This window comes from Lepidothrix coronata, unplaced genomic scaffold, assembly GCF_001604755.1.
Source record: "Lepidothrix coronata isolate B3197 unplaced genomic scaffold, Lepidothrix_coronata-1.0 Scaffold122, whole genome shotgun sequence".
NCBI classification, from domain to species: domain Eukaryota; kingdom Metazoa; phylum Chordata; class Aves; order Passeriformes; family Pipridae; genus Lepidothrix; species Lepidothrix coronata.
The window spans coordinates 2,367,945-2,382,517 of NW_016690302.1; the positions used below are offsets into that span (position 1 = coordinate 2,367,945).

The following is a 14,573-nucleotide window of genomic DNA, read 5'->3' on the forward strand; positions in this document are numbered from 1 at the left end:
GAGGGGACCAGGGGTGGCTTTGGGTGGGTGTTTTGTGCCTCCCTCATGCAGTGGGTGTTTGGGGAGAACAAAAGCACCCCCTGGTGCTCTCTGCCCAGCTCTGGGGACACTTCACCGTCGGGGCAGGGGCTCTGTCTTGCACGTGAGTGACAGGTCTTGGCTTCCTGTGGTTTCTCTCCGCAGAGCAACGTGACAGAACTCACCACTGGGGTGTCAAAACTCCCCACAGAAGAGCTGAGCAGGGACCTGGTGGCTCTGAGGACCTCGGAGAGGCCACTGAACTCACCCTGCAGCTTTTGCTCTGAGCTCTGGTAAGTTCTGTTTCTGACTAAATTTACTGTGAGTCTTCACAGGGCATAAACCCACTAAATGCTGGCACTGTTTGGGTGTTAACCAGGCCAAATTCTGCTGCAGGCTCAGGCACCACCACTTTTTACCATCACAGTGCAAAAATACCTGTCAGTGAGGTTTCTGCAGGTGTTTCCAAACTTCTGGTTGCAATAAAAAGCTCGTTATCAAATGCAGTGGCTGAGCAGCCCAGGGTCAGCTGCCCAGGCAGTAATTCAGGAGTAGATTCCCTGGCAAACTGCAGTTGGAACAAAGAACTACTGAGGGGTTTTTGCTTTGCTTTTTACATCCCAGAGCAGCTGTTAAAAGTAATCTAAAGGCACTGAATTAAAGGAGATGCTCTTTTAGCATCAGTAGAGAATTTCTTTACGAATCCAAATATTTTTATGGCCATCATTAATACTTATTATCAGGGTTATTTAGCATTCTTTTACTTTTTACATGGTTGCATTACTGGTTCCTTTCAGGTGATTCCATTTGGACATCCCATGGATGGGGAGATCTGTGTGTCTGATTGTTGCTTTAAAACCAGAAAAGCCTCACAACTGACCAGAGTTTAAACACCTTGGGTTTTACATGAGAACATTTCTAATCATTTCATGAGCTCAAAACCCAGTGGGAACTTTGGGGTGTGCTTTTGTGTGCTTGTAAATCAGATAACTCTGTACAGAAACAGAGGTTCAGTGGTGCTTTTTATTTGTCTGGAAGGAAAAACAGCCTCAAAAAAAAAAAAAACCACCTGAACACAAAACAAACCAATTGTGGGGATTTGATTATTTTTTTAAATAAGTAAATCTGTCCACTCTCAGAATGGAAGGTGTAAAATGGGATCCTGTTTCGGGTGGGGAGGGATTTGGGGGATTTGTCTGGTGAGAAGCAGGAGCTCCTTGTTCTCCTTTCACCCTCCCTGTAAGGATTTTGTAGGTCTTACCCCTCCCCAGGTGCAGCCCCACACTCTGAACCTGCACAAGGTGGGTGTTCAGTGGCTCTTGCTCTGCCAAGCTCTGACATAAAGGTCATTTCCAGTCCTGAAGTCATGCCTGGCTTGGTATTAATTCCCCCCCGTGTTTACAAACCCTCTGCTGTGAGGTGCCAGACCTGTGCAAGCAAACCTTGCCTGCTTTTTTTCTGCCTTTCTCGTGTTCCACTTACCTCTGGTGGCTTTGCCTTTGTGAGAAAAACAAGCATGGGGAGGAAACGTGAATTCAGAGTTTCCTCTGGAAAGTACCCAACGACCTCTGTGGCTTTTGTGCTTTCAGTGCCTCGACTTTGGGAGCTTTTTTTGCATGTTGTGGCTGAGTTTAGTTTCTCAAGAAGCTGTGTTTAGTTTGCTTACTCAGATTTCTTTTCTGTTTGATGGGAGCAGCACAGTTGGAGTGCAGTTTGTTGCCTGAGTGACACGAGTGACCTGGGTGAGGAGTCCTGCTTCTGCAGTGCCTCTTTGCCATATTCCAAGCATATAAACCAGTCCTTTAGGCTCCCTTTGGTTTCTTTTCTGCCCACAGAGAAGGTTTAGGGTGCTGTAAATTCATCCCTTGTACACGAACATCAGCTGGCTCTGTTATTGTCACCTTGGGGTGATTTTAGTGCCAGTAAATACTGTCTACTGTGTAAACTCAAATGCTTGTGGTTTAAATGATTTATTTTTTCCCTTCTAGTGGCAGTGCTTTCCATCTGAGCAGCTCTGAAGCACAGACCTCACCAGGCTGAACATCTGTGGTGCAGCTTTAGCTCTCGCTCACCGAGATGAACTAAAACTCCAGGACCTCCTGAGGGAAGGGATGGATTGAGGCTCTCAGCCCATGTTGGATGTCCTCCTCCTCTCCAGCAGAAACCATGGCAGGTGCTTCCTGGGCCTCCAACGAGACAGTTGCCAGCGGCAGCTCAGAGCTCTGGTTGGAAGCAGATTCCCAGGATTCCTTGTTCACCGTCACCTACAGCGTCGTCTTCGTGCTGGGGCTGGTGGGAAACGCCCTGGCCTTGGCCCTGCTGTCCTGCAGAGCGAGGCACACGTCCCACTCCTACATTTACCTGATCAACCTGGCCCTGCTGGACACCCTGTTTGTCTGCGTGCTGCCTTTCAAAATCCATTCCCACCTGCACGGGAGCAACTGGACCTTGGGGACCGCTGCCTGTGGGATCACGGGGACCCTGTTCCACGTCCACATCTACCTCAGCATCGCCTTCTTCACCTGCCTCTGCGTGGACCGTTACGTGGCCGTGCTGCACCCCTTCGCCTACATCCAGCTCAGGGCCGGCCACTGCGTGCTGGTGGCCACGGCCCTGTGGGTGGTGGCCCTCGGTGTCACCGTCCCGCTTGTCCTCGCGGGTCCCCTCCACCAGCAGGGCGTGGGGAACACCACGGCCTGCCTGGAGAACTTCCCCACGAGCAGCTGGACCTGGCGAGAGGCCCCTCACAGCGTCCTGGCCTTGCTCTTGGGGTCCGTGGTGCCGTCCTCCCTCGTCCTGGTGGGATTCCCGCTCGCGGCCTGCAGGATCTCCCGCGTGAGGCGCGGCGTGTCCCGGAGGAAGGCCCTGAGCACCATCTTCATCAGCCTGGCCATCTGTGCCCTGTGCTTCCTCCCCTATCACCTCGCCCACCTGCTGCACTTCCTGGGGAGGGTCCAGCTCATCCAGGACGAGTCCTTCTCCATCGTGATCCACGGGATGAGGAGGGTCAGCCTGGCCCTGGTGAGCCTCAGCTGCTGCCTCACCCCGCTCCTCTGCTACCACAGCTCTTCCAGCAAGCAGTGCCACTGCAACTTCAGGCTCAGGTTCAGGTCTAAAAAGGTGTTCACCATCTGTGACCGGAATTTCGGGGAGCCCTCCTGTGATTATAAACTCCAGCAGAGACGTGGAGGCAAAAAACCCAGAGGTGGAACCAACTGGTTTGCTTCAAGTAAGTACAGGGTGATCTTTCCAGCTGTTTCTTTACTAGCAAAGCTGTAAAACCTACTGGTTTTTGGTGTGGTGGCTGTTAAAGCACTGGAGGGAAGTGCCCACCAGCTGTGGGTGTTGATCAGCCAACTGGGACAGCCCCTGGGGGAGCTTTGTCCTCGGACAGACCTTCCCAGCACATGCTGTGTTCGTGATGTTTTGGGCTTGTTCTGTTTAACTTCGGGCTTGGCAGACCACAGGGCTCTTTTCTGGGAAGCAGCACAGCCCATGAAAGGGCCACCTGAAGGAAATCAGCCTCCTAATTGATAGAGGTGGATTCGGGCAGCCTTGCTTGGTTTTTTTTCCTCTGTTTTGGAGGGATCTGGTGTGTTCTCCCTGGGTTCAAAGCCCACGTTCCACAGCCAAATAAGGGCTTCTCATCCTCACTTGGCTTCCTGAGGAGTATTCCAGGACAGGCTTTCCTGGATTCAAGCTGGACATGGATTAATGGAAGTTTAGAAAGGAGCAGATCCCAGTACTTATCAGTCAGTGGTAAACAAGCTCCTCTCTGCAGTTCCTGGAGGAGCTGCCACAGCTCTTTGCACTGTGCAGTCCCTTTCAAATGTCAAAGCTCTCTCTTTTTCAGTCACATTTTGTGCTGTAAACACAACATCTGAACTCTCTCCCCCCCTTTTTCTTGTATTAACAGTCCCACGTGGCTTCTGAGAACTGCTGAGTTTTCCACCCTGCAAAACGTGAGACTGTGGAGAGAATTTTTCATCTCTGGGTGCTCTGAGGCACCAGAAAACCACAAGCCTGGCTGACAACCCGTTTACTTCAGAGGGATGAGGGTTTTTGGTGTAACAGGTGCAGAGACTCGCTGCTCTGCTCCTTCCCCAGGCCACCCCAAAACTCTCTGTGTGCTCTTGGGCTCCGGATACCAGGGCTGTGAGTAGCTGAGAGCAGCAGGGACACTGTCAGGGGCTTTGGTTAACAGGACAATGTGCTAAATCAGTATTTTAGCTTCCAAATGCAGCCTAAAATTCCTGTTGTAACCTGGCACATGCCCAGGATCTGCTGGACTTGGAACAAGAACTGCCCTGGGCCTGGAGGGAGAGAGGAGGATTATTGTGGCAGAAGGCTTTGGGGGAATCAATGACAGTGTTTCTCTGTTTATTAATTTCTCTTTACTCAACAATGGATGGTGCAGCTTCTGCCCAAATTCAGCCACAGTTTTGCTTTTAGCTTGGAGGAAATTTTAAATACTGGTGAGAAAAATCTGCTCCAACTTTTCTAAAACAAGGAAAACAATTCCTGTGCTGTGTGGGCTTGGGGAGCCAAGTGCAAACCCCAGCACTGTGGAGGCAGGGGAGGCTCAGAGGGAGCATTAGCACAAATTAATCCTTCACCTTTCATGAGCCATTGCTATTTTTGTCCCATTTACAGACTATGGAAAATCCTCCCAGCACTGGAGGGGGACTGTTCTTATCAACTAAGCACAGTCTTTATGCCTTGCATAAAGGAAGAAAAATGTTATTAGAGGCTCCATGCAGGAGAGCAGCTTTCCTGGAGGCTTCTCAGCTGTCCCTGAGGGAAGGAGGGAGAATTAAATAAGTTTAGCAGCTTGATGATCAGCACATTTAGGGCTTTACTCTTTTACCTCCATTATCCTTTGCATTTTAATTGTTTCACTCAGCACTGCTGAGATTTTTAAGGGCAATGAGCTGCAGGAGAGAAGAACACTGAGTGACTTTTGCTTTACTGTGTAAGCAACTCAAAGCTTGTTCCTCAGGACTGTTTAAAAACAGGTTGTCCCAACTCCCTGCACGGGTTTCCAAGGGGGAAGATCACAGTGCTGGTGACAGGCAGGCACTGGCACTGCAGTAACTGGACAAACACTGTAATTCTTTTATTAAAACAAACCAGGAAAAACCCATTGGCAAGGTAAACAAAATAAAATCTCCATCTCTGTAACCCCCTGTGCTCTGCCCTGCTCTCAGGATGTGCTCTGGGGCAGGCCCTTCTTCAGGAGGGAGGTGAGATAACTGCCCAGCTCTTCATCCTACAGAGGAGAAAGAGAAACGGGATGAAAGCAAAATCTTCTACTTGCCTGTCCCATCTGGGGCAGTAAATTCAACTCTGGCACCCAGAAATAGGCTGAAACAATTCTTGGACCCTGCAGGATCTAATGTTAGCTGTGTTCAAAAATGGAAACAGAGCCACAGCTGCCTTTCTGGGTGTTCCTCCCAAATACTGGTGTAAAACTCCCATTTCTCAAAGGAGGTGGCTGGACCTGAGGGGTCTCTTTTGAGGAAAATCACCACTTTTCTTGAAAGTAAGGAATAAAGAACCATTGATTGTGTTGCTTTGCCCCCAAAAGGCACTTCTTTGCTGTAAAGAAAGAATTTAATAACACAGCCAGAGAAAGTGTCCTTTTGAAAGGAAGAAAACATAATGAAGATCTAATAAAACAGTGTTAAGATGAGACATAGGCTTCAAGCAAGTAGAAAACTAAGAAATACAATGTAAAATACCTCCACACTCTGCATGGCAGTAGGGATACAGCTCAGTGTCCTCAAAACACAGAATTGTAATTAACTGTAATTAACTGTAATTACTCCAGCTCAGTGGTCCCAGAGAGCTCCTGTAAAGCCATTTGTACTAAACCCAAAATGGTCAAGAAAATGGCAGCAACTCAGCTCATCCTCCAGTCAAACTCCTTCCAAACCAGAGGGAGGAAGGCTCAACACTTCCAGCCACCTCCAGCCCAGGACAGTTTTGGACTGCAAGGAGTTCAGAGCAGAAAGTCCTGGAGTGTTCCTACCTGGTAAGTCCAGGACACGAGCAGGACTTTGGTTCCCTGATCCTCTGAGTGTGCTGTGGCCTGGATAAGGATGGACTCCACGGTTATAGAGCCATCAGGGAGATGCTGCACGGAATAATCCTTCAGGACCCTGGCAAGAGAGGAAAAAAACGATTTATTTGGGAGGGAAATGCACCCAGGTGAAGGGTGGGTCACCCCTGCATTTGTACCCCAAACCCCAGCCTGTGGTTTACTCCTTAACGCTGTGGCTGAGCCAGCACCTACTCCCCCCAAGGAGTCTCCCACTTCCCAAAGAAGGGGGAACAGGGATAACCCACAGCTTGGTGATTCTGCTGCTTGTATTAATCGTGTAGGATTTCCTACAGAATTTATTTCTGGCCTTCATGACAGTTCTACCCCCAGTTCATCGGAGCAAAGCCCCGCTCAGGGACCCGCCAGCTGCCTGTAGGTTCTGCTGTTGCCACCTCAAAGGAGGGGGCACCTGTGCTACCTGGATTAGGAATGATAAACTCAACTGCATCCCTGGGTGGGGGGAAAAAAAAACCCCTGTGAGGTAAGAAGGGCCTCACCCCTTGAGGTGGTTGTAGACCCGAAGCACCGTCTCGTGCTCCTTGCGCGGGTCCTGGATGTGGACGCGGCACGTGAAGCGCAGCTGATGCTCCGCCAGGCCCAGCTCCTTCAGGGCCTGCTCGGGGGAAACCAGCCTGAAACTCTGCAGAGAGAAGGGATAAATCCATGAAAATCCACCCCTTGGAGCTTCCTGCAGTTGCACTGCCCCTCTGTGGGCAGCTGCTCTCGGGTGTGTTCTGCACGCTTCCATCACGCGTTGCCGTTTGTTCACCTTTTCCATCTCACTGCTGGGAGCATGAGGGGGTGATGGCAGTGGCAAAATGCCCACCTAAATAATCATACCAGCCCTTCATTTAACAAAACTGAAGTTGCCCTCTGGAAGCTGATTTTATCCTCTTTAGCAGGGGAATGGTGTTTGAATACAAACGTGAGGTCGCAGAGGAAGAAATCCTCCCCTGGCACCTTCTTTGTAAGAAACCAGAACTCCTTAAATCTTGATTTTGGCTCCTTGTGCACCCAGAACTCGTGTGTGAATTATAAAACATTCAGAGGACTCAAGACAGGCTTAAGAACACTTTTACTCACATTATCCTTCATGAGTAACGTGCCGTGCATGAGCTTTGGCTTCTTGGCATCTGGTACAGGACCTAAACCAAGGCCAGGGGAAAGAAAAGACCAGTTAACAATGAGGTGCTGAATTTTCCCATTAAACAGCTGCTCTAGGACTCAACAGATGGACCTCTGAGGCCCTCATGAGGTTCAGACACTAAAATTTTTCACCTTTCTCCTGCTAAGTGCATTCATGGTGCTCAACCATCATCAGAACTCCTGACACATAAGAAACTGTGTCTATTTTAAAACACAGAACAACTGCCTCTCTTCCCAGAGCACATCCTGATTTGAGAGGGTTTAGATTATTTTTTTTTTCAACTTGAGTTTATAAAAATAACTCCAGTTTTCCCAAACCTAGCTGGTAAAAGCACAGGTGAGTTTTTTGTTACCATAATGAACGAGCAACAAAGTGGCAAACGAGGCAGCGTGTGTGAGTTTGTTTTTAAACATTATTATATTTGCAGCATTCTGCCTCCTGCCAGCACGGGAGCAGGGCCTGAAAGAGGGAATTTTGTGGTTGGAAGAGTCACCTATTGCTGCTTCTCTCTTGAGGAGGCCCAGGGAGATGTCCACGGGGATGCAGGGGTTGGTGAAGATGGTGGTGGTCTCTCCATTGGCGGGCATGTAACAGCTGACATCTGCAATGGGAGCAGCCCCTGTCAGGCCTGTGGCAGCAGGAAATGCTGCACCACAACCAAACCACTTCACTTCCAGTCCAAAGGACCGTTAAAATTAACTGGGCTTAGTTAACATGTTAATTAAGATGTTACAGACACCAGTTTTTGAGGGTGTCTGTAAATTCCATCAGATCTAACCCTGCTGAGGGCCTGTGGATTAAATACGTGACCTTCAATGCTCTGCTGCCATTCCCTGCTCAGCACCAACACCCACGGGATACCTACGGAATTCCTGCTCGATTTTCTGCTTCAGGAACTCCATTTTCTTGGCTTCCCCGTGGACCAGGAGCACGTTCCGAGGCTCAGCCTGGCGGATGAGCTGCATGATCCCCTTGGCATCTGCGTGGGCACTGAAGGACATGTACTCCACCTGCATCTTCACTTCCAGCTGGGGAGGAGCAGAAAGCATGGGATTTGGGAATTGGGAATGGCTTTGGCTCACTACAGCTTGTGTAACACACACAGGACAGACCCAGACTCCTCTCTAGTTAAAGGAGGAAGGAGAACACCTAAATTGCCTTAAAGAAAAGCTTTCAGTAACTTATGGCCTCAAATTCCCCAATGCCAAAACAAATCAATACTTAAGGACAACTGGTATCATTTTGTTATCCACATCTGCTTAAAAATGCAACATTTTTACCTATTTGACTAACAGGGCTTTGTTATTAAACATTATAAATGTGCCCCACTAATGGCAGAAGACAACATGCTTGCCAAGGCAAAGAGGAAAAAAATGAGTCCAAGTTCAAAAAAAAAAAAAAAGGTTACTTTGAGGCATTTTCAGGGTTGGGTGCAGCATAATTCATGGTGTGTAACTACCACCTTAAGTTTTGAAGGATTTGCCCCCAAATGACCCTTCCCTTGGATTGAAAAATCCAACTCACAATTTGTCTGCCCTCCATCTCCAGCTTGCGCTGCCCGCTGAGGATCTTGTGGCCCACAGTCCCCTGCACGCAGTATCCAGGCATGATCACCTGGGATGGAAAACCAGGAATGTCACCCAACTGCCCCTGCCCTGGGCCTGGCCCAGCTCTCAACATCCAAACCAGCAACAAATGCACAGTTTGGAGCTCGGGTGAGCTCGGGTTGGGTCACGACAGAACTCGTGGCATTTAAACCCCAGAGGCCGAGGAAAAGCTCTCCTGCAACCTCTGCCCACTGGCACAGCAACAGAAAGCATCACTCAAGGAAACACTTTCTTACCATATTCTTTTCATTCCCTGCCCACTTCCTGAAGATCTGAAGGGACTGTCCTGCGTGAAGCATTCCAGGGGTTGCAAACACCACCTGGAATTCAAAGATACACCGTGAATCATCACAGATGATGATTCCATTTCCATTACTTATAATATATTAATGTTCTAAATCTGCACAGAAAATCCCCCCATGCCCATTACAGACACTCCATCAAATGGGGATTTTTGCTATTTTATTTTTTTCCCCACCTTGTCTAATTTTCACAGGAGCTGAACTGCTGTTTTAGGAAACATTTGTGAGCAGTGTCTGCTGAAAACTCTGAATGGTTTTATCATGATAACTAATAAACCAGTCAGAAATAAAACCAGCAATGCAAGATTGTGCTGTGAAGGATCTGTCACCTGAGCTACTTACAGAATATACTGTAAAGATGATGGTTTGAATCATGATGGATCTATCAGATTCAGTTTGAACCCATCAGATGTGAATCAGATCTGAATCTATCAGATGTATCTGATTATCAGATCTGAGTCTATCAGATGTACAGATTATAATAGAGATGCAAGTTTTTAATTTACTCTGGGCATTTTACTTTTACTAAAATAAAGAGAGAAACATCTTTAACAGTTATAGAGATGGCTTGGCCACAAAAGGGTTTTAGGTGGGATTAACAGGGCAGAGGAGGCTTAGGCTGCCTGTTGATCCCAGACTGGTTAAAAGCAGCTCCCTGAGCCCCCAGCTCTGCCCTGTCCCCTCCCTAACACCCACCTACCATGGGCCCTGGGTTGTCTGCAAAGGCCCTGTCGAAGGCTTTGATGTGTTTGAACTCAAACATGTTCCTCTGCACAAAGGTTTTCCGGATTTTCTGGTTAGTCCACGTGATGAAGAGCTTGTAATAATGGTTGGCCTTCTCTGTCAGTCCCGTGGAGAAGTAGATTGGAGCCTTCAAGTTCATCCTCTCCCTGTGGAAAGAAGAGTCCCAGAGAGCTGTGAGGGCCAAAGTGGGATCCTGGCTATCCAGGCTGGAAGTCCAGAAGCTTCCTACCTTTACAAATATTCACCAGACACAGAAGGACCCCAGAAACCTGCCAGGAGCACAGAGGAGGACAAAAAGGTACCTGCACAGAGACACTGCACTCACCAGAAAGTTTCCAATAAAATGCAAAGTTCCTGGGCACGTCCAAGGGCAAAAACTGGGATAAGAACCTGCAAAATAGATGGGATTTAGTGTCTGTGAAACCCACACAGCATCAAATCACTGCAGGGCTGTTATTTCTGAACAAGTCCCTCAGTTCCCTCTCACTTTCTGCTACTCTTTTCACTTCCCAGGAACATGTTGTGCAGTTTGGAATGAATGAAAGGCACTGCCACCCAACCAGCACCTCTCTGGGTGGGATGGAAATGTCTTCTTTATTAAACTACTTGCATCTTGGGAAGAAAGTAGTGCCTGAAAATAAGCAAGGCTGTGGGATCAGTTTTATTCCATCAGCTGTTATCATCCCAACCCATAAAAATGACTGAAATGCCCACCCTGCTGATTCTAAAAGGTTGGTTTTATCCTGGTAATTATATTTTTGCCTTTGTATAAAATGAGAAGTTTCAAGCTCTGCAAAGGAGCTTTCCAGTTTTCCATTTCCACTGCTACTTCACAACACAAACACACACACACACATAAACCTAAATAAATAAAACTAAGATACAATAAATAAAACAAAAACTAACTAACTAAATAAATAAACAAAATAAATAAATAAACCTGAAGAAATACAAATAAACCTGAAAAATACAAATAAACCTGAAAAATACAAATAAACCTGAAAAATACAAATAAACCTGAAGAAATACAAATAAACCTGAAGAAATACAAATAAACCTGAAGAAATACAAATAAACCTGAAGAAATACAATTAAACCTGAAGAAACACAAATAAACCTGAAGAAACACAAATAAACCTGAAGAAATACAAACAAAACTGAAGAAATACAAACAAAACTGAAGAAATACCTAAGAAAAGCACATATAAAGAAGTTATGGGTCACAGTTACCACTATCCCAGCTACCAGCCTGGGTGAGACCCCACTGTGCACACACTGTTCTCTCCTGGGTAACAGGAAACCAAACTGTTGAGAGCAACAATTCTGGCATTATTTGTGGAGATGGCCACTGTACCTTCCCTCCTCTTTCCACAGTCTCATGGACTTTCTTGAGGAAGTCTCTCTCCCTGCAGCGTTTGGAATCTCGGATGGTCGTGGCGTAGGTGGACTCGCTGATCAGCAGATCCGGGCGACACTTATCGATCCAGGCAGCCCTGGAGGAAGGGGATGGAAGGAAAATCCAATTAGGAGCTGGCACTAATGACCTGCAGGTCTCAGTATCACTGGCCTCCCCATGTGCAGGCAGGAAACAGGAGCACGGCTGTGCCTTGGCCTGCCTGAAGTTACTGGGAATTCTGGGGCAGCATCAGGATCACCTCTAACCATAGAGGAACCTCTCTGCAAGCACAGCTCCTTTAAATTAATCCAGCTCAAAACAGACACTACAGACCTTGAAAAGCAATACTGATCCAGTCCATTACCTGTTTTAAATGCATTAAAATGTGAAGCATGAGTACTACAAATCTCTCACACACGCTAGGAAAAATAAAATGAGTGTTAAAGTTTGTGACTCAAACTCTCGTAGGAATTAAAAGCATGGAGAAGGCACCATGAAATAACAGTTCAAACACTGAAGTCCAATTATTACACAGCCTTAAAAATAGATTAGTATGAGTTAAGATTCACAGAACAGATTAATATGAAAAGAAGATTACATTAAGGTCTATCTGTCAGAATCAATGTAAACCCGTTCACCCTCACAATTGAAAATTGCATTTATCTTTCCATCATTAAATGTTCCAGTCTCCTAAGAAAGAATCAAAGCTGATAAGCCCCTACTATTAACAATCTGTGCTGAAATCTTCCTGTCAGAAATATTTGCAAGTCATAGAAATATTTACAAGTCATAGAAATATTTACAAGTCATAGAAATATTTACAAGTCATACTCACCCCAAGTGTCTGTCTGGTGTCATGTTATAATCACCCTGATGGAAGAAGAGAAACCCATTAATATTCTCAAGGTGATGTAGGGACCTAGAAATATTGCTGTGCATATATATATAAATATCTCTATATAATGTCTGTGCAAGAGACAAATGTGTATAAATCTGTGCATACTCACAGTGTACACAACTGACTCACATCCAACCTTGATCTGGAACATGGCAGCTCCAAGGACATGGCCTGCATAGTATGCCTTGATCTCCAGCTCCTCATCCACCTGCCCCACCAGGCAAACACTCCATTAGTGCCAGCATTTCCAAATAAAACTGCCTGTTGCCTTCTGCAACAACCCCTGGTGTGATCAAAAAGTACCCAGAACTGAGCCTTTACCTGCACTGTCTGGTGAAGGTGCACAGCCACCACCTTTTTCATGCAGTCTTTAATCATCTGGGAAGTGAAGAAGTTGGTTTCCCCTTTCTTGTCCACTGTTATTTTCCTGTAGTCCTCCAGGAGGATGGGGCAGATGGCCTTGGTGGGGTGTGTCATGTAGATGGGCCCATCATAACCCACCATCTCACTGAAATAGGGCAACGCTCCACAATGGTCCAAGTGGAAGTGGCTGCAAAAAAAACCCCCCACAAAGAATAAAGGAGGTGCTGCGTGGAATTCAGCCTGGCTGGTGCTCTCACATCCTGCTTCTGATTTTTAAAGCTCTGCATGGCACAGAGGAACCAGTCAAAATATGACTGAGGGACCTGGAACGTGTTTGGGTTGCAAGGGGCAGCATAACAAAGCATTCCCATTTCCCACTGGGGCTGTGACAGAGAAGGAGCTGCCTCACCTGATGATCACACAGTCCAGGAAGTCAGTCAGCCTTCCATTCTGGGTGATGTAGGAAAAGTCAGGGAAGCGCCTCTGCGGACATGGAAAAACAGGGAATCCATCAGGACACAAAGCCAGGCAATGCTGCGTCACTGATCCAACAAAACAACAGAGGGAGGGACCTTGGAACACTGGGAATGTGCAGAAAGAGTCAGAGGGGAAAGGAGGGCAGAGCTGCCAGGGGACAGACAGGGAACTGGCCTTGCTTAAAGAAGAATCTTCCCCCTTCCCCCAGAGGGTGGTTGGCACTGCCCAGGCTCCCCAGGGCAGTGGGCACGGCCCCAAGGCTGCCAGAGCTCCAGGAGGGTTTGGACAATGCTCTGAGGGACAAGGTGGGACTGTTGGGGTGTCTGTGCAGGGCCAGGAGATGGACTGATGGTCCTTGGGGGTCCCTACCAGCTCAGGATATTCCATGATTCCATACACACACCTACACACAGCCCTGTGTCACATGAGATGAGCCAGGCAACGTTCAAGGAAAAATTACCAGAGTGGAACAGTCCTGCTGGGAAGGGCCAGGACACGTCCCCTCACCCCATTCCTGCTCCCCACTGCACTCACATCATCGTTGTAGCCCATGTGCATCCCACAGTCCAGCATCACGTTCTTCCCAGCGATGGACACGAGGATACAGCTCCGTCCCACATCCTGCCCAGCCCCTGGACACAGGGAAAAGGCAAGTAAAACACCTCTGGGAACATTTACAATCCTTTCAAAAGAGAAGAACTTAAAGGTCTGCACAAACTTCCTGCAACTTGAAGCTACAGTTTCAAGTAAAACCAAAATAATCCTTTATCTGGAAAGGATTGACATGAATCTCAGTTCCCTCTGGTGCTCTGCCCTCAGTGGAAGCTTCATTAAGTTTTAATTAAGGCCACATCAAGCCCAAATTATCCATCAGGATAAGGCAGTTCCCCTGCCCAGCACATCCTGTGCCCTCTCAGCACAGAAACAGTGTGCAACCCATAAAAATAGATTAAAAAAAGAAAGAAAAGAGAAAGATTTGCTTCCTGTGGCTCTTTACCACAGTAAGTGAACTAATGCTCTACCTCCACTGTACAACCCTACAGTGCCTTTACCAGGCACTGTAATTAATTAATTAATCCTGTTAATTAATCCTGTAATCAAATGAATTATGACTGTTCAGAGTCTTATTTGCTTGAAAGGCACACGGAGGGCAGTGAGAAGACAAGAAGCTGCCAAGAACCACAACTGTCCCACATGTTACAGGTGCCACCAAGGCCAGTTTTCCGTGCCAACCCAACACATCTCACCCTCAATTCTAAATCCCACAGCGTTTGTGTTTCAGGCCGGTTTTGGACTGGACTTACCCAAGGGGGTGACTTTGATCTCAGGCATTTTAGCAGAGCCCAGACCCCAAACTGCACAGGGAATCACTCCAGACGCTGCTCAGGGAGGGGCACGGGAAGAGAAGATCTCGCCGGTTTTGCAGGAGCCATTTCGACTGTTTGGCACAAGAGGGGGAAAGTATCTGGCACAACGCTCGGGCAGAGGCCAAACTCTTTTCTGGAGAAGGGGAAAAGA

At 47.5% G+C, this 14,573-nt stretch overlaps 2 protein-coding genes across 2 annotated transcripts; one reads left to right on the top strand and one right to left on the bottom strand.

The window, feature by feature from the left end:
• Window positions 1-4,741, top strand: LOC108502628 (lysophosphatidic acid receptor 6-like). Its single transcript, XM_017825739.1, has 3 exons — window positions 1-311; window positions 2,007-3,247; window positions 3,935-4,741. Exons 2-3 carry the CDS (start codon window positions 2,158-2,160, stop codon window positions 3,949-3,951), a joined length of 1,107 nt encoding a protein of 368 aa, XP_017681228.1. The 5' UTR covers window positions 1-311; window positions 2,007-2,157; the 3' UTR covers window positions 3,952-4,741.
• Window positions 4,742-5,104: 363 nt separating this feature from the next.
• On the bottom strand, window positions 5,105-14,555 carry CPSF3L (cleavage and polyadenylation specific factor 3-like). Its single transcript, XM_017825738.1, has 17 exons — window positions 14,360-14,555; window positions 13,590-13,687; window positions 12,988-13,061; window positions 12,537-12,765; window positions 12,325-12,423; window positions 12,153-12,187; window positions 11,276-11,414; window positions 10,247-10,311; window positions 9,878-10,067; window positions 9,112-9,195; window positions 8,793-8,882; window positions 8,134-8,296; window positions 7,762-7,869; window positions 7,205-7,266; window positions 6,619-6,761; window positions 6,050-6,179; window positions 5,105-5,287 (listed from the first exon to the last, which is right to left on the bottom strand). The coding sequence occupies exons 1-17, from the start codon at window positions 14,385-14,387 to the stop codon at window positions 5,222-5,224; spliced, it is 1,803 nt and encodes a 600-aa protein (XP_017681227.1). The 5' UTR covers window positions 14,388-14,555; the 3' UTR covers window positions 5,105-5,221.
• Between the last annotated feature and the right edge of the window lie 18 nt (window positions 14,556-14,573).

Excerpts from the sequence above, each read along its gene's own strand:
- CPSF3L (XM_017825738.1), bottom strand. The coding sequence starts at position 14,387 with ATGCCTGAGATCAAAGTCACCCCCTTGG. Across the intron at positions 10,068-10,246 it reads ATTTTATTGGAAACTTTCTG|GGAGAGGATGAACTTGAAGG; the intron begins GTGAGTGCAGTG and ends TTCTTTCCACAG. Across the intron at positions 8,297-8,792 it reads AGATGGAGGGCAGACAAATT|CTGGAAGTGAAGATGCAGGT; the intron begins GTGAGTTGGATT and ends GCTCCTCCCCAG.
- LOC108502628 (XM_017825739.1), top strand. The coding sequence starts at position 2,158 with ATGTCCTCCTCCTCTCCAGCAGAAACCATGGCAGGTGCTTCCTGGGCC.